General features: G+C 38.6%; 2 protein-coding genes across 2 annotated transcripts; both read left to right on the top strand.

The window, feature by feature from the left end:
- Positions 1 to 2,867: 2,867 nt before the first annotated feature.
- On the top strand, positions 2,868 to 3,982 carry LOC149287910 (hemoglobin subunit alpha-3-like). The gene is made up of 3 exons (XM_089492353.1): positions 2,868 to 2,962; positions 3,420 to 3,624; positions 3,854 to 3,982. Exons 1-3 carry the CDS (start codon positions 2,868 to 2,870, stop codon positions 3,980 to 3,982), a joined length of 429 nt encoding a protein of 142 aa, XP_089348479.1.
- A 4,436-nt stretch (positions 3,983 to 8,418) lies between these two features.
- LOC149287909 (small nuclear ribonucleoprotein E) lies at positions 8,419 to 12,732 on the top strand. Its single transcript, XM_089492327.1, has 5 exons — positions 8,419 to 8,492; positions 9,146 to 9,172; positions 9,252 to 9,314; positions 9,700 to 9,778; positions 12,677 to 12,732. The coding sequence occupies exons 1-5, from the start codon at positions 8,439 to 8,441 to the stop codon at positions 12,730 to 12,732; spliced, it is 279 nt and encodes a 92-aa protein (XP_089348453.1). The 5' UTR covers positions 8,419 to 8,438.
- Positions 12,733 to 24,665: the final 11,933 nt, after the last annotated feature.

Here is a 24,665-nt window from a genome sequence, read left to right as displayed (position 1 = left end):
TACTGTATATGGGATATCTATATGTGATGCACATAAACTCACAGAACGGAATTGGTTTGTTCGTTATACTGCAAAAAACAATATATCTAAAAGAGTGATTGTATTAATTGCACTGAAGGGTAGTGCATTATATGTGTTTGGCAATCAGAAAATGTATATGTGTTCTGGGAAAAATAATAGATGTGATCATCCTAGAATCAGCACACAACCACATGTGCCTTTTTTCAATCCCTCAAAGTTAATTGTCTTAACTCTCCATGAATGAGTGAGTGAATGAATGTTGTAGTGTTTAGGGGCAAAGGTGGCAAAGGCAGACTACTTAAGTGGCAGGGGTAGCACAGGCAGACTACTTAAGGGGTAGGGGTGGCCCAGGCAGACTGTATAAAGGGCAGGGGTAGTACAGGCAGGTTACTTAAGGGGCAGAGGTAGCACAGGTAGCTCAGTATATAGTGATAGGAGTTATGCTGTACCATATCTGTTTAGTAAATTTTATTTATTTAAACTTATTCATTTCTAAGTTAATTCTTTTTTCAGATTTCTAGTTTTTTCCAGTTGACATACAGTTTACAAATTTGTGAAGTAAATATTCTTACCAGCATTATTTTTTGTGGGTGTCTTTACATTTTAAAATAGGGGTGCCATACACAGGATCCGCCCAGGGTACCAAATACTCTAGGTATGCACTAGAGTTTAATGGTATACCTACCACTAAACATAGAGTTGCAGCTTCTGCATAAGCTAAGTATATATATATATATATATATATATATATATATTTATTTATTTATTTATTTATATGCATATCAAAGAACTTACAAAAGTACTTTGATAAAAAAAATTTATGATGAAAATAAAAATATATATTTTTTTAAATGATATAACAGTGATCCAGCAGCAAGATGATCTGTGTGAAGGATGGTTCCGGGTGCAGGGAATTGCCTTGGAACAGTCATTAACCCTTTCTGCACCGGAACCCTTGTACAATCACGCCTTCACAGACTTCACATGGTGTGCACCAATCATGTAAAGTGATACTTAGATCAGATGGCTGGTACACTGAAAAAAATGCAGGGGATCAGACATTATGGCACAGTCTGCCACCCCCGAATTAAATTGTATTTACATACAAAAAAACAACCAATTAAGACACAAATAAGAAAAACAAGAAAACCCCCACAAATATATATAGAAATGGGCTGATGTCAGCCTTTTGCTTTTTTTGTGTTCCTGCTTTTGTGGCTCCCATTACCATCAGCCAAGCTGATGATAAGTGTGATGGGGCTTGTGGCCCACAAAGCAGGTGCATGGAATACTTGTGAAAATGTATCTTTTTGTAATCTAAACTGTGTTTGTATGATTTATTATCATTTATAACCTTTATTTTCTGTGCCATGAAGCATGGCTTGTAGATTTAAAAATATATACAAAAATATATACAAAACCCTATGCATTTTGTAATCAAGAGATGCAGCTGAAAACACTTTGGTGGGGTTTTCTGTAGTTACATGTAATTTGTGCAAACATAAAAAAAATGGAAAGTTTAGTGAAAAATGCAATGAAAATTAGCGTTATGGCTCCCTTTGACAGGCTTTGGAGACCAAGTGGTTGTGTGGTAAGTGTTCAAATGCTCCTAGTGAAATATCCTGGCTTGTCTTCTCTTCAAAAATATATATTTTGTGGGGGGATTTTTGCTCTGGTGGGATGCTAAACAGTCCCAAATGAAACATAGATGTCACAAAATAAAATTAAAAAAATTTAAGCTTGGAAAAGGGAACTTGCATGTTCCATTTTGTTCCAAAACCTATGCATGTTGGTTTTAAAAAAAAATCAAGACACTTACCTTAATGAACTGGCTTGGGGACCATTTGCATTCTAAAGTATTAGATTTTTTATTTTTCATATAATATCATTAGTTTAATATATTAGTCATATCCATATTAAAGGACAATCAAAGCTAAGGAAACTGCCCATCCTGGCTATAGGGCAAATACATGGGGATTGTGCCCGATGGTAGCTCCCAGGTACATTATTGCTGCTCACACAGCTGATTCCACACTTTATTGTGTAGCCAATGTGATACAAAAGTGTAAGAGCATAGCTTCATTTAAAGGCTGCTAGCTTTAAAGTGTCTGGGCTAATTTTAATCTGGCCTAATAAATTGTTTGTGAGGCAAAGTAACAATCATTGATAAAACAAGCTGTTCACTGTCCCATATATTGATACATATGGTGGAGATATGCGCATGTCATAGGAAATCTTCCTATTTGGGGCTCTCACTAAATGTAAATGCAGTAAGCATTGCTTTCTAGAACCACCGTCCACTTTAGACTTAATCTTCCACTATTATCTCTCTCTCTCTATTGATTACAAAACTAGTTCAAGTAACATGCTTATAAATTACAGTTTACAATATATATTATAACTATAATTTGTATTAGCTCCTTCTTAATGGTTATAGTTAACAATGATGTTAAGTAATGAATATATATTAACCAAAAAGGCAGTGTATGTTACAATATTCAACAGTAATTATAACGTTTGAAGATGTTAATCACACAAACCAAATTTTCCAAAAAAAATGGAAAAAATGTATTACAAATAACTTATTAGAAATTATGTGTTTGCAACCAATTTATACAGATAAGGTTTTTGTTCTAAGTCAGCCAAAATGGTATGTATTGTTACAAAGTAGATAAGATAATTCCAAAGGGTGTAGCTCCATTTCAGCCAATAGGAATGATTTTCAATGGGTTTTACGTGTACCTTTTTATACTTTAAAAGAGTGGGAGATGCTTCCATTCAGTGTGCACTTGTCTTCAGTCTCAATTTGAAGTCAGCCTAAGGCCCACCACTTCCCAACCACCAAAATGACTCTGAGCAGCAGCGAGAGATCCGCAATTATTTCCCTTTGGGGCAAGATCGCTCCTAACGCCAGCACCCTGGGAGCTGAGGCTTTGGAGAGGTATGTATATCTATATTTTTGCATTAAATAAAGTTATTAAATTAAATATTAATTATATTTAATTATTAGTTGACTTTTTATATTACTGTAATGAGTATTTTGCCACTCTATAATCTATATTTACTGGTTAATTATTTTAAGATAAAACTTTCAGATTCAAGGAACCAGAAAATAAATATACAATGCAATATTATACAATTATATTATAGACCATATGACTTCACAAAGACTTATTTTAGTATTTATAATTCTGAGTTTAATTATTGTTGCAATTTATGCTTTGTTATTTTAACCTTTTATATCTTTCAAGATCAACTAGCATTACTTAAATAAACAAGGCATATAGCAAACCATGATAGCTGCTAAGGGGATCTGTATGCAGAAGCAAAAATGAAAGGGTTGTATTTAGATACATGAAAGGCTGATATAAGTAATATTGCCAACATCGCTCTTCTAGACTTTTCCTGAGCTTCCCTCAGACCAAGACATACTTCAGCCATTTTGACCTGAGCCACGGCTCTTCTGACCTCCTCAACCATGGAGGAAAAGTTGTGAATGCCCTGGGAGAAGCCGCCAAGCACCTGGACAACCTTTCAGGCTCCCTGTCAACCCTCAGTGACCTGCATGCCTACAACCTGAGAGTGGATCCAGGAAACTTCAAGGTGAGAGACTAGTTTAATATTAATGCAACATTGCACTAATTACTGGGATTACATAATAGGATATAGGTTAGTTATATTCTATTAAAAAAAGAGTTGTGGCACGTATCGCATATAGTTTTATTTACAATATAAACACGATGCATGCAGTCAAATCGGCTGATACTCTACATTTAAAGTGGGTGTATAAAACTGAAATGTATTCTGAATATTTGCTGCATTTTCTCTACAGTTGCTGTCTCAAACTATCCAAGTGACTCTGGCTGCTCACTTCCCTGAAGACTTCACACCCTCAGTCCAGGCTGCCTGGGACAAATTCATTGCTGAAGTAGCCGCTGTCTTGACCTCCAAGTACAGATAAATACACCAAGACAACAAGAATACATCTGTGATTACACCAAACCAACCTACATGAAACTTACTGAAAACCATGTGCACAAATATTATTCCATACTGAGGGTCACTTAAAGATTACATTATAACTGTAACATTATGTAACAATGTCTTATACTTCTTCCTGTTTCTTACAGCTTCTTTCATTTTGTTGTTGTATTGTAGTCTGTAAAAGTTTATCCCCTTGTGCTGACATGTTCATCGGAAATCACATTTGATGTATTCTTCTTTCTAATAAAGAACAGCTGTCCTTATTGCTGTCACAGAGATTTTTTTTAAATAAAAAAAAACCCAGGGTATTTTCCTAGGAGCTTTTACACACTTGGCATTCAAACATTTTGCCACAAAATTCTGCCAACATTTGATGTAACACCTTCTTTGACAAATGCTTGAGTGTATTAGTATTTCTTGCCCAGGTTAAGTGTAGCTGCAAAGAAATACACCAAAACTTGTTTACCCAAATCACCAGGTTACAGAAATATCACATATGCATCTTTTTTCGTGTTTTTCGTGTACTAAATATGCCCATTGCAGGTTCCAGATTAGGCATTTGCATTTTGCGTAGCTGTGCCTTTGTAATATTTGGAAAGGTTTAGCAGCCCATAAGTTCAAATGAACCTCCAAAATGTGTGTGTGTATATATATATATATATATATATATATATATATATTTCTTGAAAGCAGACAATCCTGTGTACTTTTCTAGGATCATTTAGGCATTCCGCCACAAATTTATCTCAAAACTGTGGGGGGGGGTTACACAACTGTTTGTGTGTTCCTTAGGGCTTCTCACACATGTTAAATGCAGCTTCAAAGAAATACAACAAAATTTGTTCACCTGCATATCAGATTACAAAAAAATAATCATACATGTGCATTGTGTTATTTGGACAATACAGGCCCTAAATCATAACAGGCCCATTACAGGTTCCAAATTTTGGAAAGGTCTAGCAGCCCACCAATTCAAATTAACATCACAAAAGTACATATTTCTTGAAATTCCCCCAAATGTTCCCCTTTTGTTTGATCAGCCCATGTATTGGCTGCAGCAACTAACACGGTCTGCAGTATAGTGTATTTATGAACGTAAACATACAGTATTTTTTTTTTACTTTTCAAAACTGTATTGTGTAATACTTGTTAACATTTCTTTGTTCCAGGGAACAAAAAAAACATTCCACTCTCCAGATTCTTCAAATTTCTAGGTTGCCGCTGGTGGACTCTCCTCTTCAGTTCACCCCACAAGTTTTCTATAAGTTTTCTATAAGGCCATAATAGGACCTTGCTTTCGTGGTCAGTAAACTATATTTCCGTTGATTTTGATGTATGTTTTGATTCATTGTCCTGCTAGAAGGTCCAGCCACTGAAGGGACATAACAACTTTTTCTTGAAAGCTTGCAATTAAACTCTGTTAGCCAATAAACTGTATCATTTTTATACTTTTCTCCTGGTTTTCTGTGGCTAACACAGTACAAACCTTTCGACCACTGTTTTGTTGTAGATATTTGTATCCAAATATAGCAGTAGACGGAAAATGGCGATTCCCAGTGTATTTCCCCAGACTGCTGGAATACTGTAGAGCAGGGGCGTCCAACATGCGGCCCGCGGGCCAAATGCGGCCCGCGAGACCTCGAGGTGCGGTCCGCGTAAGATCGGCAGCCAGGGCAAACGAGGGAGGGTCTTCTGGACTGCACAGAGGAAGCGGAGTTCACGTGACATCCTACTTCCTCTGTGCTTTAGCAGAGAAGGCAGAGGGAGGCCGCGCCCCCTGCTGAAGTCTGTGAGCGGCATCGAGGAGCTGCAGTGCAGGTAAGGGGGTGGGGAGGGTGTTTGAATGAGTGTGTGTGATTGAGGGAATGAATCTGGGAATGAATGATTATATGAATAAAGGAGTGTGTGTGTGTGTGTGATAGCATGGATGTGTAAGTGCTGGAACCTAGGCATGATGGGACTGTGATTGCTGTTAGCAATCACACTCCTATCATGCCAAGTCAGCCAGTACATGCTGAAACCTGGCCAGCTGCCCCCCTTGTGTAGTGATGCTGCCAGCAGTATGGGGTCTGCACTTACAGCCACCCTGTACCAGAATGTACTGGCTGACTTGGCATGATAGGAGTGTGATTGCTAACAGCAATCACAGTCCCATAATGCCTAAGTTCCAGCATTTACTGGATGGATGTGTAAGTGCTGGAACCTAGGCATGATGGGACTGTGATTGCTGTTAGCAATCACACTCCTATCATGCCAAGTCAGCCAGTACATGCTGAAACCTGGCTAGCTGCCCCCCTTGTGTATTGATGCTGCCAGCAGTATGGGGTCTGCACATCACTTACAGCCACCCTGTACCAGCATGTACTGGCTGACTTGGCATGATAGGAGTGTGATTGCTAACAGCAATCACAGTCCCATCATGCCTAGGTTCCAGCATTTACTGGATGGATGTGTAAGTGCTGGAACCTAGGCATGATGGGACTGTGACTACTGTTAGCAATCACACTCCTATCATGCCAAGTCAGCCAGTACATGCTGAAACCTAGCTAGCTGCCCCCCTTGTGTAGTGATGCTGCCAGCAGTATGGGGTCTGCACATCACTTACAGCCACCCTGTACCAGCATGTACTGGCTGACTTGGCATGATAGGAGTGTGATTGCTAACAGCAATCACACTCCTATCATGCCAAGTCATATTGCTAATTTTGTCCAATTGTGTGTTACCTACTTTTATTAAACATGTGAGTTTTTATTATTATTTTTAAAGGTGGGGGTCATTTTCGGTTTTGGCTAAGCGAACCCTGAATGTTTTGGTCCAGAATTTTAATTTTAGTTCATCCCTAGAATAAATCTAGGGAATCCTGAATTTGTAGTCGCAAAACTTTCAAGGCCCAGAAATCAGTGAGAGGAAGAGTAAAGTTTTTGTGTCATTTTACGTTATTTTAATCTGCATATTTTATTAAAGGCCATATTTTTTGTCACAGTGAAAAATGAGTGCGGCCCGCGCACGTATACAATTCTGATGAAGTGGCCCACTGCAGAAAAAACTTGGACACCCCTGCTGTAGAGTGTCTGCACCTGGTCCAGTAATTAAATGTGCAGTGTGAGCAGGGCATGCTGCAGAAATGCAGCTAGGTGTTGTATAGGATCTTGGTTGAAAAACTGTTGGAAACAGGTTCTCCTTGATTTTTGTCATTTATAGAAACACAAGTCCCAGCGTATGGGACATTTCACCTGTTGCTAAACACACCATTCTCTGGCCTTGTTGTTTCATATCCCTAGTATCAATGGCTTTGAGTGTATTTGCGCTCCGCCAAGCGTCAGTACACCATTACAAAATGAATGCTCCCTTCCAGTAGGTGTCAGTACTGACATCCCCTGTAATGTCACTGGATAACAGGGACCTAGCAGGGTCTGCTCAGTCCTTGGTGGGATCTCTGATGGCTCCACCTGCTAGCTGGTTGCATACATTGCAATCAGCAATGCAAGGTTATAGAAAAGATTAGAGTTATAAGAGAGAATGAGTAAAAACAAAATATTGCAAACAAATGAAATGTTAAATTTAATCTAAATGAGAAAAATAAATACTTTATAGGAAGCCTAGTGACATCACCATCTGTAAGGTATAAGAAATCCACAAAGGAATCTCTATCCATACTGCGGTGGGAGCTGTGTAATAATGTTAATAATCATAATAATATTTTGAATGAAAGAATAAATTGCCCCAATATACCTTTGCCCTACTACTACAGGTAAAAAAATATACGTAAAACACTACACCCAAACAACTTAAGCCAGTAGTTTAAAAAAATATATACGGTAATATGTGAAGGATGCATGTGGCCCTCTTGAACATAAAAAACACGTATGTGTGGTATTATTGTAATCAGGGAATGTTGCGGAACATAAATTTAATTATTGTTTATCAGTGGTACCGACTGTGTAAAAGAAATCCTAAGTGATATTGCAAAATATTAAAAAATAAAATAAAAAAAGGATGATCAATTATTAGGTTTTATGTATTTATATGATTTTTTTTTTAAAAAGCACCTAAGTGTTCTCCACAGAACAATAGATAACGTCTGTGGGTACAGCACACATGGAAATCATGATTTAATAAACATATGGTAAAATGTGAAAACCTCAGTCCTGAATGAGTTAAATGATCCATCAATGTTCTCTTAACGCCAGTTATTCGGACGGTAAAAGTGTAATCGCTACGGCTTCGTACCTGTAGTTTACCACTGTCTTTTTATTATGCTTCGTCAAAATAACCCCATACGGTCTAATGGGATTGGGCAATCTGCCTTCCTCAAACATGGCCGCAGTTGCCTCAATACATCCCGCTAATCTCTAGTCCTCCAATATCCCGACAGCCCGTGCGTTCCTGAAGTTTCCTGTTCCGGTAATTTGTTCATTCACAACGCGGAAAACATGGCGTACCGTGGACAGGGCCCAAAAGTCCAAAAAGTGATGGTACAGCCCATCGTATCCTTTTTATGTTGTTGTTGTATTAAGATATAGTTGCGGTACATAGAAATAGAGAGCCGGTGGTCGTAGCATCTATGGTTCTCCGCGGTTTCCGTTTTGCTGACCTGTGCACGTGTGTGTTGCTGCCTTTATCGAATATTTTTGTGATAATTTTGTAGGATTATGACGTTATGAATCGTATGTTTACGCCGCGTGTTTATAGTTTTTCCGGTGTAGGTGTTTATTGGTTTTCCAAGAGTTCCTTTCTTGACAAGTTTATAAAGTAAATCTGTTGAGGCTCGGCCTTTGTAATTGAGTTTTTGGGATCAGTTATTACAGGTTCTTTTGGGGCCACATGTGTAAAAATTACCGATGGGCTCGATATTCTTTTGACTGGGTGCTAGAAAGTAGATCTGTGAATGGAAAGGCACGTAATCATGCTGTAAAACGCAGAATGTCCTCTCTTTAGACATTGGGCGTTTGCTGCTCTAACCTGACCCTTAACAGCCGCATCTCGAGTGCTAGTATCCTAGTATCATATCTTAAACATTGTCTGGTTCTTTTAATGCATCTTGCTCCCCAGGCGCAGTTTTAGGCATTGTGTCCAACTTGCAACACTTTATAACATAACCCTGCTTTTTGCTTGTTTATGCTTAACCCTTCAACATCAGAACCTGATTTTCAGATATCTGCAGAATGTAAGTATCTATTTTTCTTTTCATTTTATCTTCTGTGATTTTGTGTTCATGGTTACATTATGTATTTTAATTATTTCAGAGATCACGAATCCAAGTGTGGCTCTATGAACAGGTGAACATGCGTATAGAAGGATGCATCATTGTAAGTACTCTGCTGTTAAAAAAAAAAAAAAAAAAAAAAAAATCTAAACACATTTAACCCTTTTCTATACATAGCCCAAAGAGCCAGGCTTATTTACAAACTTACATTTTTGTAAGGTGTTGCCTTGTCTTAACTGATTCAGATTTGGTTTCTGTCTCTCCAGGGGCTCAGTCCTAGCTTAGCTTGTTCAACGCCACCCATTTCTAATTTATTTTTTAAATACTGCATTCAAAAAGTGAATGTACAGCTGTTTTAAAAAAACAGATGCATCTCTCTAATCCTACCTCCTAAAACAGAAAACATTTAACTGAATCTGTGCCAGGGTCCCCTTACCTTTGGCAGCCCTAACCTGCTTTTTTTCCTGCAATTTTTTTCCTGTGTTCAGGGATTTGACGAGTACATGAATTTAGTGTTGGATGATGCAGAGGAGGTTCATTTGAAAACAAAGAATCGCAAGCCACTTGGTGGGTAATTCATTTGAAAGCATCAGTGCTCCTTAATGGTCCCTCATAATCATGAAAAAAAACACTCATTGATTTTTGCTTAATCTACTGTTCAAACACTTGCAGAGAAACATTTCTGTGTTTTTTTTTTCTTTTTACGAAATGTGATTTAAGTGTTGGGGTTTCTTTATCGAATGCTTGATGCACAGTTGAAACTAATTACACGGAACCGCCGCTTGAATATATCCGCTTGTTGCATTCGTAACAAGTTTAAAAAATAAAGATCCTGCAAGCTGTCAGTTGATCTGTTACAACATATTATCCAGTAGTTGCTGCTATGAAAGGATCAGATGTTGACATCATACATACCCCTGAACTAAATAAAAATAGCGCCACAAACATTATTTTTAATCATTTTTAAGATGCTTCATAACCTAATGATTAACTTTTTTTTGCCTTTTTTCCCATTTGGCATTTTTTAAGTAATTTAGTTTTGATGGAGATACCATGGTCGCCTTATAGGCTTCAAAAGCAGAAGATACTTGTTAAGATAGTTTCATCACTGAGGTTCTTATGTTTTTCTGTTCCTGCTAACGTGGTAAAGACTGTGCTTTGAAGACCATATATCATATATTAGCAGTATATTTGTGTCATCACATGAATATGCTGCTTGCCAAACCTGAAAAATAAAAATATATATATAATTCTATAAGTAACCTTGCACACAGTCTTAGGAGAGAAAATTCATCACTGGGTTCATCTTCAACCCAAGGTCACAAAAAAAGTCAGAGTATACCTAGGATTTTTGCTGAGGTTCAGGAGAGTTTAACTTTTTGCGGGTATCTTAACAGAAACTTGATGTTTTATCAAGACAGTGGGGTAAATTTTGGGTTTGCAGAAGCCCACCTGGGGACAGGAGTTTAACTTTACAAACTCCTGTCCCTAGGTTGGCTAAAATGTGCTCTGTTCTGGGTGCCTAAAGGGTTCAGAGAGCACTTAGAGAATTGCAGCATTAATACAATGTGCAGTATTTTTGCAATCGTCCCTGTATTGGCATATGCAAAGCAGCTACCCCTTCCACTGTAGTTTTTTTGAAAATATGAGCATATAAAGTACACCACAGGGCCTATCCATCTTTTCTGCTGCTTTTTAAGAGATTGCTTGTATGATCACGTGTTGTGTATAGTGTCCCTGTTTTGTTTTATTGAAATGTAATGTTCTTCCACAGATTGCTGCCTACAGAGCCGACCTTAGGCGTTGTGGCGCCCTGTGCGGACTACTCCTCTGGCACCCCCCCGTCACTACCCCTCCCCTCTGCCCCTTCAAACTACCCCTCCCCTCTGCCCCTTCAAACTACACCCCCCCCCCCCTTTGCCCCTTCAAACTACACCCCCCCCCCCCTCTGCCCCTTCAAACTACACCCCCCCCCTCACTTACCTTGTTGCCGGAGTCCTGCGGTGGGAGCGGGAGGCATCAGTCTTCTCGCTCTGCCCCGGTGCCCATGAATGATGTTAAATAAAGTTTTAAAAAAACAAAGACAAAAAACCCCCCGATGTTTTAAGTTAGGTCCCGGGCAGGCGCCCCTGCTACCATGGCGCCCTGTGCGGTCGCACACCCCTATGCCGGCCCTGGCTGCCTATTTTTATTTTTTGTAGGGCTGCAACTAATGATTTTCATAATCGATTAGTTGATTATGTTTTCGATTAATCGGATAAAAAAACAATATGCACATTTTTCATTTATTTAAAATAATGTAATGAACAAACTGGGTGTTAAAAGCATTTATCACAATAACGTGTCATTAACCCTTTTATCTCTCACAATGGTATTTCCCTAATTCCCTTACGGGCATAATAAAAGCTATATTTTACAGGTACAAGAATGCATTTCTTGTTGTTTCCTTTTATTTGCCAAATTGCCCCCCCTAGTTATGCACTTCTGACCCTAGGCTTGTCACCCTGCCCCTCAGATATGCCACTGTGCCCTGATATTAGACATATAATCTAATAGCCCCTGATACGCCTTATACCTTATGTAACTCGACCCCCTTATATGCCACTCTGCTCCCCCAGATATGCCTTATACTGATATGCCTTATATCCCCAGATATGCCTTATACCTTCCTAAATGCCACTCTGCCCCTATATATTCCTTATACCTCCCTATAAGCCACAATGCCCCTGATATGCCTTATGCCCCCCCTCCCATACTCCCTTGTGTCTAGTGGGGGCAGCCGGTGAATCTCCGCTAAAGCTTCTATGACTGAGCACCAGAAAGTCCTGTGCCACCAGTGCTCCATCATAGAAGCCCCAGTGGAAGTGAAGGGCAGTAGTGGAGGTTGGCTGTGCTCATCGCGCAGACACCCACCGGCTACCAGATAGGAATATCCTCTGCAGCGCTGAAGGGGACCCGGATCCTTCCGTCTGGCAGCCAGAGGGAAGGATCCGGGTCCCCTGCAGCGCTGTGGGGAATCTGGATCTTAGTGTATTTGCTCAGAAAAACCCTCATCTTATAATCGATAAAATCTATTCAACTAATCGATAATGAAATACGTTGAAAACGATTAGTTGTTTCAGCCCTAATTTTTTGTATATTTTGTCACATTCTAAATGAGTGACTCCATTATAAGATGAAATATTACCATTTTAAAAAGGTTGTTGGATGGCATTTGTGATTCTTTTCATATGCAACGGAGCACACCCTAAATGTGGACAACTTTGTTTTATAGTCACCTCACCGATTAAACTATGCTTTATGCACAGCCATCTCATTATTACGAGTTTAGCTCTTCATATAGCATAACAAAGCTGGTGCATTTAAACTACAACTCATGCAGATTCATTCAATGTTTATACCCGCTTAGGTTCTGTATTGCTTGTGTTCAAGAATTGTGCTGATTACTTTGTTATCCTTCCCTAGGCCGCATTATGTTAAAAGGAGACAACATCACTCTGCTGCAGAGCGTCATGAATTAAGAAGAGCCGTTTGACGTTTTTTTGGTAGCATCAGTGAAAAAAATTGAACTTTTTTTTTTTTACATTTTTTTTCCCTTATTAAGTATTCATTCCCGTCAATGTAATCCAAGACAGAAGTTATTTGTACTGCTCTACTGATGTGTGATGCCAGACACTTGTATACTTGGCTATTTAAATGTCATGGTTGTTTTTGATAAATATTTTGAAATACTGCTGTTTCCTGAGTGAGTGTGTTAAACAGTTTGTCATTAACTGGGGTTGACTGCAGATCCTTTTAACATCAATATTGCTGTGTAGAGGAGTAGCCGTGCAAACCCTTTGCTGCTGTCCAAACAACGATGTAATGCACTGCTGGGTTGGGTAGAAATGCTGGGAATACTATTACTAATTGGAAAAATGCTTAATTAACTAAATTGTTTTTGTATTAAGTTTACCCAGCTGTAGGGAGTCTGATGGAAGTGTGAGAATAAAGGTGTGAATTTCTAGACTGGACTCCTAGAAATATATATCAGGGCCCATTATATCATAGAAATATGGAACTTTCTGAAATACATGTTTGGAGAGATGTGTTTTCATTACATGTTGGAGGTTGATGGAAACTTTAAAAAGCTGTCCTATTGCGCTTACCATAAAATATTGGATATAATATACACTTTACTCCTTTTTCATGACTCCTGAAAATAGGCGCTGTGTACTTTACCTGTTTAAAATTGTTTAAATATACTGCAAGCTGACTCCCATGAGATCGATTGTACAGCCTTATTCTCAGGCAGCTTTAGGGATGAAATCTGTCACCTTTGGCCTCCAAGTGTGTGGGGACCAGCACTGACCCCTCCCCCACGTTGCATGATCACGCCTCTGTATCAGCCCTTCCCATCGGTGACGCCTGTCCCAGGTCAAAAGGTTAAGAAAAAAAAAATTACTAATATATCCTCTATCACTAATTGATCAGATTCATCGATCAATGTCAGTGGTCTGTACTTGTCCCAAGTGATTTGTGACATATTTATATATAAACAGTTTTTACCCTAAGCAGTGTCTGTTCAATGGTTGGCTCTTTGGGTCACAGATCATCAACCAATGATCTAATATGGTGACTGCATACTACAGAAGCACTTTTCCTGTAAAATTGACTGTAAAGTAACACCTGCGTATTCTAGCAGAGATTTTACAGTAGGCACGATTTGCCGTCAATTTGACTTGCTGCTGCAAAGAAAATGATCTATTATGAGGCATTAGTCAAGGAGTATTAAATGTAAGTATGCATCTTTGCTTTTGGTGTTGCTTAAGCCCAGAGCATATGGTTTGTTAATATAGCACTCTAATGTTTTGGGTTCTTTATTAACCATCTCATACTTTGTAAAGCTGAGTTTGCTCAGTCTAGTTATTCTTGCCTTTTAACCCATGTCCATTAAACTAAAAAAAGGCCTTCAAAACTCTTTGCTGATATTGCCACACTGTTATTGTATTCCCACGAGTGTGGGGTACTGGAGAATGGGTTATTGTTCCTTAACAGCTGTTGGGGGGGTGGACATAAGGAGGTTTAGGAAATGAGATAGGATCATTCTGGCTTGCCAGGCTTTAGTGTGGTTCAGCCTGTGAAGGAGGGGCTTGGGAATAGAGCATTTGCTAGAACACTGTATAAGAAAATAAGCCAACCCAGCATCTTCCCTGTCTGCATAGTGGAAAGAAGGCTCTAAAAAAAAAATAGAGATTTTGTGATTACACTTACATGAATTTGTGGCAGGACATTTCTAATGTTATATTTCAATGAGGATAGGGGAGTGCTGCAGTAATACAAAGGGGTTTATTTATGCAATACAAACTTTCCATTATAAAGCTCAGATAGCCCTTTGTAATGCAATATTCAGTAAGGAGACTGAAGAAATCTAGCTGTTTTAACTACACGTTATTTGGGGGACATTTAAAGGCTTCCTGCAGCATAAGCTCAGTAGATATGGCTTTTCATAAGGTTACACATCGTGGAGCTGAAAGCATGATTCTGTCAGCCTGGTGGATTCTGTTGGCTGTTACAAAGAGCCAACCTCTGTGAGCTTTTACTGGTGGATGATTTTGATCATCCATTATAATACATAGTTTACTCACTGAGTTTGGCTTATGTATTGCATTATGCAGAACTTATAGTTAACTTATAGGTAAGTGACTCAAGTGACAAAAAAGCTTCTCTAAAGCCCTGGTCATAACAATACTGTTTAACTACACTTTAGAAACCAAACTATCTTTGTCTCTGGAAACCAATCAAACTTAAATTGTTACAACCACTGCCAACAAAAAAAGTATGAAAGTACTTGGTTGCATCAAAATAGGATGAATATAGAAAATACCCAAGCACCTTTACATTGTGGTGTGACCATTAGTGTCTCAAGTTTTTGTGAAAGCCATCACTTAGTTGCTTGCTTACCAGTACCCACAGTAACTATGCAGATAGTTCTTTTGTTGGCGCAGATCTGCTTCTGCTGGTCTGCAGAGATACAGTGTGAGACTTTGTCTTGAGCCCAATGCTTCCACCAGTCAATGAAGTACAAACACCAATGATCACAGGCAGGTAATGTAGGGCCAGTTCAGTTGACCTTTCTATGGAGAACGAGTACTCCTCCTTGTGGACTTCAGTATACAAGGAACAAGGTCATCAGTATGGTGTGTTTGTGCTTCAGATGTGCTTACCCTTTTGGTGCCAACCATATGTGGCATATGTAAGCTGACAAAGTGGACCTGGGCTGCCATCCACCTATACTATATCCTCCCATCCACCCCACTCAGCAGCAGTGCGGCTGCTGATTAGTGCCCGAGCTGGTTGGTAGACTTGTTTTGCAGTGTAGCGTTCTCATATATTTAACTGGACATGCAAGACTTAAATTATAGATGAAACTAAAGAGCCAACATGGTGGAAGCTGACCTGTTTTGAGAGGCCAGACATCATGCAGCGCAAAAATTCTGATCTCTGCTAATATGCAAGTATCAGTAATAGTTATATCACAGGTGTCCCCCTCACATTCAAAAACTTTAAATCCCTTGCTATATGTTTGTATACTGTTGCCTGTATGGACTTTGTGTGCAAAATATGTATTTGCAACTTCACATTTCAGATAATTTTAAGGGGAATGGGGCTTTTCAGAAAAGCAGTTAATTTAAGTTAATTTTATTATTTAGTTTGTTTTAGAAGATTCCTTGCAAGGCCAATATAGTTGCATCTTCAAATGAATGAGAGAGAACTGAAAGAATCAACATATAAATATCCTGTTGCAATCTAATGCATTTGTAAGAGTAGTTTTTCCCAGATCAATCTAGTGCAAAAGGGGTTAAACCATGAAAGGAGGGAAAATACAAGGGAGAGGTAAACAAAGAGGGAGCAGCAACAAAGAGAGAAAGGAGAGCAACTCCATACAAATATTAACAAAGGAATCTATCAGACAAAGGATTGAGAACAATAAGCAGAGAGGCGCTAGATCCCAGACAATGAGTCCAGTGACAGCAGCACAATGGGCCTCTGTTGCTGACAGACGTTATGTAACCAGGATCCAGTCCGGCTGGAGGGAGTTGCAGCTATTTTCAGAAGAGCTTTTGTTCACTACCAGAAAGCAATGCTTATTCCCTTTGGCTGTAGAGAGAGAGAGAGAGCATTTAAAAGCAGATAAGAAATGATCTGGTCAACCAGCTTAATTCCAATGACGAATACAACAAATAATTGTTGATCTTTGCTGCCAGCAGAACACCTCCTCCAAAGTATGCGAAATAGATTGCTTGTTTAAGTTATTTTTCTTTTCTTCTTGTTCAGCTTTTGTTGTATTTGAGTCAATATTTACTGAATGATTATATTTTAGTATACTGCAGTTATGTGGTGCAATAAATTTCAACATCTATGTATAAATATGTGAGCAAAAATTATACATCACAGATGTCAAATTTCATGTTTTAGCTGTGGTTACATCAAGCGCCAGGTATTAGTAACCACAGCTACATCATTTTACAACCAAAAGCTGCATCTTGAGGACGGCAAAGAATTTATAATTGAGGACAGACAACCGGGCTACTGCCTTAAAATGGGTTAAGGCAATGCACTAGCCTTTCTTCAACCATGACCTCTGAAACGGCTTGGGACCTTTAAAGTAACAGCTCATTATTAAATCCTTCCCAACAAAAATCTGGATGGAAGCTAGTGAACGAATTAGTAGGAGACGAAACTTGGTCAGCTGAAGGCAGTGATTTTCTACTACTAAGCAAAAGCCTCAATAACACCAGGAAAAAAAGCAGTCTGCTCCCCACCTTCAAGCCACCCTTCAGGTGAAGTACTTATGCATTCGGGTGAACAATTTGGCCTTGAAAAAGAAGATGCTTCATGAGAGGAAGAGGTCTGGTGGACAGCTTTCCAGGTTAAAATAACCAAACCTATTGCGACCATGCAGACAAATCAAAACCATGGAGGCTTTGTCTGCTTTGATTTTCTTGATAACTCTGACAGTAGATCTCTCACAGAATTTCCAATTCTTGCAAAGAAATTGGCACTTGTCTGAATGCAGAGGTTGTTTCTCTAGTAACTAGTGACTGGGTGTCATCTTAGAAAATCTGCAGCAAGATATGCTACGCCAGTGAGGTTGTTGGATTGGACATGGGCTGCAGTGTTCTGGAGCTTGAGACTTCAGTGTTTTACCACACTCCAGTTATTCCAGGGATGGAAGGCAGAACATTTTGAAAACAATAATTTTCCACAAGAAACTTGTGTCTGTGGTGGCTGTCACACACTCACTCAAAGAAGGAAGAGATGATCTGAAACCAGATACCAGTTCATTGAGAGTGTGACTTGTCTCAGAGTGACATCTAGTAATTCTGTAAAGGTCTAGAGCACAGGGTACTGCATGCTTTTAGGAAGACATCAGGCCTAGAAAAGACATAGTGATCTAGAATGTCACTCTGTGTCTTTTCAAGAAATCCTACCTTCTGGCCAGGAAAACCTGTCAATTTAAATCTAAAAGAAGACCCAGAAGTCAAGCCAACTATGAAAGATGCAGAGATTAATTTGCTTGGTTCACTCCTGTAAGTTTCATGATATTATTTGAAGGTGTTCCAGAAGGCGATGTGAAGATCCTGCCACTACAAATCAATGATCGAGGTAATGAATAATAGTGACCACCAACATTCAGAAGTAGGGACTAAGGGAAGTCTGAATGGCAAGGCCTTGAATTGAAGATGCTGGCTGGAGTTGTCAGAGGCCACAACTATCCAAATAAATCTCTGGTTCCTCTGTTAGACTGGAACACCATCCATCAGATCCAAAACACGGGTTAATACAAATCTCAAGAATACATTTTATAGTCTCCATCTTGGAAAGTATCTGTTTACGAAATCTGTAGGTGTTATGTAGGTCTCCTGCAGTTCTCTGAGGTGTTTGAGGCAATACAGATGGAGGAACTAGCACTTGCTCACACCAAAATTATTGTGACCAGAAAACAGAAGTGTAGTGACTCAAGCTCTTGCCTATAGCCTAACTTTATTATATGTAGGAACTAAGGATCTGTTTTTTAGAAAGCATTAATTTTGTCCAAAGTAAATCTTATCTCCTGCAGCCCACTAATTTGACGATCTGTAATCACTGATGGCCACTATAAGATCATTTGTAAAGACAAACTGACTTGGACCTAGGGCAGAACCCTGAGGTACTCAGTTTGTAAACTTTTATGTGATAGTGTATCAAATGTTTTAGCAAAATCTAAATAAATGATATCCGCTGAAACTCCATGATCAATATTTTACTCACCTCTTTGTAAAATGCAATTAAATTAGACATGATCTACCCATCATAAAACCTTGTTGGGCCTACTGATAAATGTGTTCCTGAATATTATTCTTTACTAAGTATTCTCCATAGATGTTAAGTCCACATGTCTGTACTTGCCTGTTTTTTATTATCCTTTTTTTAATATGGGTATCACTTCTATTTTATACCAATCTTTTGGCACCATGCCATGCAAAACTCAAAAATAATGGGCTAGCTACTTTATTGGCTAAGTACCTAAAGATGTATACCATCTCACCCCAGAGCTTTACCTATCTTAACTTTAATTAGTAGACATCATTTTGTCTTGAGAATGTTTTTGTATTAATTAATTTGTATTTTTTGTGTTCATTTGTAAACCTACAGCCATTGTTTATATATTGGTATATACAGAAGCAAAATATTTGAAACTTCTGGGACTGCCTTCTCTATAATTAAATCCCCTACCACCACTTATTTCCACTTAAATCTGGCAACTCATCCTGCAAGGAAAATGAGCATGCTGCAGCAATGCCAGATGAGAAGCGATCTCCCAGCATCGTCACGCAAACTGGCAAACATGCTGAGTGGAGCTTCGCCAGTACAAGTCTACTTAGACATATTAGCCCTTTGCGGCTTTGTGCCCTAGATACTGCCTCCATTCTATCTCCTCTCTCAGCCGGTGCCTGCTTGGTAATCCGTAAATTTAAATCTTATATTCTAGGCAGGAAACTTGCTCACAAGTGTCACATCAATACAGCCCCTGGAACACCTGCTCCAGGAGCATATGCATGTGGCAGGATATGCACAGAGTGACTTTTTTCCATGATATGTAAGACAAAACAGGTAAACATTCAATACAAGACACACTTCGCCTCCTTCCTGTATTTTAGTTCCTTCCTGCCAATGAATTCCACAATTCGGACAGTTTTTTCTTAGATTTTTGTACTTCCAAGATTTAAGGCTCAAACTACTGCGTTGTAGTGCTGCTAACCTAAAGTGCTGCCATGTATGTAGCAGCACTCTGAGGTCAAATCTCTGGAATCTACTCAAAAGTTACTTTTCTCTAATGTACAAGAGGCTTTTGGTTGGCACCTGATCCCCCCAGCTAGTTTAAAAGTATGTGCCTGACTAATTAAGGACTAAAGATGTACATTTATGTGCAAACCCATTAGTTTCAATGATGTTCATTATGTCTCTTTTGAGCCATTCTGAGGTGGACTTGCTTGTGTGTTTCAGTCCATTGTCCTGCTACATAACCCAATTGCACTTTAGGACAACTCGACAGCTTTAGGTCACAAGCTGATAGCTGGACATTTTCCTTCAGGATTTTCTGGTAGAGAGCAGAATTCAAGGTCCAAGTCCCCTAAAGCAGGCCCCTAAAGCATGTCTCACTGTTGCTGTGATGTTCTTCAATGGCATCTCCAGCTTTCATATTTAGGGGGGCACATGGGACAGGGACCTAAGTAAGGGGCAAATATAAAACGCTACATATACAATGTATATATATATATATATATATATATATATACACATAAGATATGCATTTTTAACTACATAATATGTACTTCAAAGTAAAGACCGTGATTGCAGTATGATTTCAAAATAACAGCTGAACTGGCAGTTAGTTTTCATTCTTTAATATTAGACCCTACTGCCAATATATATTAATATTAGACCCTGCTGCCAATATATATATATATATATATATATATATATATATATATATATATATATATATATATATTAGACCTTGTGTGGTGTTAAACCAAATAAATCTAAATGAAAATATAACACAACATGTGATACAGGTAGAGTTCAATTGGCACCACACCCTGCTTCCAATATATACTAATATTAGACCCTGCTGTCAATAAATATATATATATATATTACCCCCTGCTGCCAATGTATATTAATATTAGACCCTGCTGTCAATATATATATATAAATATTAGACCCTGTTGCCAATATATTTTATATTGAGAAAATTGGACCCCTGGAAAGCTTTTCCTTGGGCCCCGCCCCACGCTCCCTAGCATGCAATCATTCCCTCTACTAACACACCAAAAAAATATTTGCCACACTGACAGTAGATTAGGGGAAGACTGAGAGTCAGTGCAGTCTACCTTCTTTCTGACCCTACCGTAACATTGAGAGGTCCTCTCCCCCGTAATCATCCCCAGAGTCCCTTTGTCCCCTCATTCACTAAGCCGCACCTCTTTTTTACTTACTCCCTGTAGTTCAGGTATAGATCAAATACACAACACATGTAAACAGCACATGCATGTATAGATCAACTGAATAAGACATAAAAACTCTATTTGCAGGTATACATAAATAATGTAGGGAAACATAACATTGCAGGTATAGATCAACAGAAAAAACACAAAAACCCAGCTTTACAGGTATAGATCAACTGGAATTCACATAAAAACTCAGCATTAAAGGTATAGATTAATCCACCTAAATTACAGGCATAGATCACAGGTTGTACACCCCAAAGGCCAGCCCTGGCCAACATAGAACCTGACCAGCATCCAAATTACACACATAAGACATGCCATCTTTGTCCCAAAACAGCCCAGCATTAGTCAACTTTGTCCTCAAACAGCCCGCCCTGTGCCATCTTCGTCCCATAAACACCCTGCCTTTGCCTTCTTGATTCCCCAAGGCTTAAAACCCTGCTTGTGCCATCTTTGCCTTTCCACAAATCAATTATACATCTATGATACACACAAACACTTTTACAGTCACTCACTTTTATATAAACACCCTGCCTTTGCCTTCTTGATTCCCCAAGGCTTAAAACCCTGCTTGTGCCATCTTTGCCTTTCCACAAATCAATTATACATCTATGATACACACAAACACTTTTACAGTCACTCACTTTTATTCTCTCACTTATTCACATAATGCATCCACACATTAATTAATTCAGTATCTCACTGATTCTCACCCTTTATTTAGATATTCTTAATACCCTCCTTTCTCACTTTGTCCCCCCTTTTCTCACCATCTACCCCCTCTCCCCCTTTTCTCACTATCTACCCCGTTCCCCCTTTTCTCACCATATACCCCCTCTCATTACCTACCCCTTCTCCCCCTTCTCACTATCTACCCCCCTCTCACTATCTACCCCTCTCCCCCCTTCTCACTATCTACCCTCTTCCTTTCCCCCCTTTGTAGTTCACTTACCTTGTAAAAGTCCTGCGGTGGGAGCACGAGGCCTCTGTCTTGCTGCTCTGCCGCGGTGGGAGCTGCTGAGCGCCGGTATATGACATGATATTCCAGCGCTCAGCATGAAATGCTGTCACTGCAACAAAGATACTGAAGACAGAGGCAGAGCAGAGTGAGGGGCGCCTCGCAGTTGCTGAAAACCTATTCCTGAGTGACCGCTCGGTTCCTCTCTCCTCTGTGTCAATCAGTGCTTCCTCGCGGTGGCTGGACAAAAAAGACAGCGTTTCAATTCTGGGGCACATGGAAGGGCACAGCATGCTGTAGGGGGGCCATGGCCCCCTTTATCCCCCCGCCGACGCCACTGATTGTGGAATGATGTCTTATTGTGGAATAGTAGCTTTACGCCAGATGTAATGGGACGTATGTCTTCCAAAAAGTTCCACTTTTGACTCATCGGTTCAAAGAATATCATCCTAAGTCTTGGGGGTCATCAAGATGTTTTTTTGGAAATGTGAGACAGGAATTTGTGTTCTTTTTGGTCACCAGTGGCAATTCAAAATTCACTCTCTCCTGAAAGGCATTGTTGGACCTTCTTATTGTAGAATCATGAACACTGACCTTATCTGAGGCAAGCGAGACCTATGGTTCTATACATCTTAGTCTAGGCTAATTGCGCTCTTGGAGGAATTTTGTTAGGGTGTCCGCTCCTGGGAAGGTTCACCACTGTTTCAATGTAGCTCTCACCGTGGTTCACCGGAGTCCCATTGTCTTAGAAATGGCTTTGTAACCCTTTCCAGATTTCTCATCTGTTCTTATTTTTCTTGTATTGTGGCATCATGTGCTGCCTTATTGAGACCTTTTAGCATTCTTCACATTGCAAGACAGGTTCTATTCAATTGATGTTTAGATTCAACATGACTGGCAGTAATCATGCGTAAGTATGTCTAGTGAAATTGAACTTGATTATCAATTAAATTTTGTTAGTTGGTTGATATAGTAACTATGGGGGGCAATTACTTTTTACAAATGAACAGGTAGGATTGGTTAGCCTTTTTTTCTTATATACATGTAATCATCACTTAATTAAAACCTGCATTTGTGTTTACTCTGGTCATTTTTGTCTAATGTTAAAATTTGTTGATTTGAAAGATTTATGTATGAAAATATGCAAAAAGGCAACTCTTTCTTCACAGCACTGTATGTGCAACCACATGTATTTATTATTTTTACCAGTATACAGTGTGTTATGATGCATGGTTTTCTCTATACTAGGTACAATATATGAACAAAAGTATGTGGACACCTGACCATCACACCTACAGTCGTGTGAAAAAGAAAGTACACCCTCTATGATTTCTATGGTTTTACTTATCAGGACATACAAACAATCATGTATTCCTTAGCATGTTGTTAGGGATATTAATGAGACAAAATAGGCAAAACCAATATTTTATCACATACGCAAAATAACGACGCTATCAAATATTGTAGTACCACATCCACAATATGAATTTAAGGAGATACCCTATATTTTATCTCCGATCCTAAATTCTTTCAGATCGCCGAAAATTATAATTCAAATTAGATAGATATCGCCACGATAGTCAATCAAAAATATTTATTTATTGTGAATACAATTTATAAAATCTATGTATGAGTCACACAGTGCATAATATAAAACACAAAGTTCTTAAAACATGTCAAAATTGAATCAATTTAAATACAATATATTATCGATAGTTATCAATATGAATTAGTACTATATGAGTCTAACACACAATTAATTTCCAGTCCACTCAGCAACCAAAAATTGATAATAATCAGAGCAGTAATAAAGATATCACTATTTCTCTTATATTAGTTTAACTAATATGACAAATTAAAAACTAATTTAATAATGTCTACGAGTATTAGTGAAATTCCTTATAGATGCAAATGATGTCAAACTTCATCTATAGGTAAAAATACCTTTTCATTATTGTTATTATCACGGGTTATAAGCTGCAGTCTCACAAGCCGCCATATACAATAATGCAATATAGTACTTCCCAGAAACAGGGAATTCTATACGAAGAAGACAAAATTCATCTCTATTCAGAATAATAAAACAATTATAATTACCACCACTTGTTGCTGTTGTCCAACTGGTACTTGTAGAAGTTAATCCAGGTTCATTGGCAAGAAATTAAGTGGAAAAGAAAATAACTTTCTACCAGTTATATAGGTTAGAACTCAAAGTAACTCCAAGAGTGAAATATGGTGCCAGAATCTTAAGATTCCAATTCTCTGGGGTAAATTTGGTGAATAAGTCCGTCCGGGTCTGTCTGTTTCAGGGTGCGATCTTTTTAAGGTCCCTTTTCTTTTTTTTTTTAATCATCCAAGACATAAGCTTAAAAACAGAGCTTATTATCATAGCCTCCACCTCTTGATTGGAATTCTCCAATCATAACGGTGGGTTTTACCCATTAAAATTAGGATTTCTACTCATATTTACACCGTTGTAATTTCTTAATTTACCTGTGAGAGACGCTCTGGTCTAAGAATTAACTTAAAACCATTAAATATGTGTTTGGAATTTATCCTTGGTTACCCTAATCGCCAGGTGTTACCTCCTAGATAGTAACTCAGGCCTTGGTAGTCTTACCATGTATCCCCCATTCCAAGTTACATTTCTAAAGATATGCAGCGTCTACTCCTTAACTTTCTCATGGAAGATAACATTAATTGTATCATACATACTAAAACATCTCTATACATGAATACTTCTTTGTTCTCAATTATAGAAAGAACAAGGACAAAAAAAAAAAAATCATCACTACATGATTAAGTAAAAATAAAATGGCTCTGACTCCATTTTGTGTTCATGTAAAGTACAGAATATATGGAATACATGTTTTCTATCATAAAACATCTGACAATGTCTAGAAATTAGGTAAATACAACCTCAGTTGAAGAATAACACAGTTGTTACTAAAAAAATAAA

This window comes from Sceloporus occidentalis, unplaced genomic scaffold (assembly GCF_023333645.1).
Source record: "Sceloporus occidentalis isolate IW3139 unplaced genomic scaffold, rSceOcc1.0.p SCAF_55, whole genome shotgun sequence".
Classification (NCBI taxonomy): domain Eukaryota; kingdom Metazoa; phylum Chordata; class Lepidosauria; order Squamata; family Phrynosomatidae; genus Sceloporus; species Sceloporus occidentalis.
The sequence above is the reverse complement of the archived record's forward strand: the minus strand, read 5'-3'. Positions and strand labels throughout refer to the sequence as shown.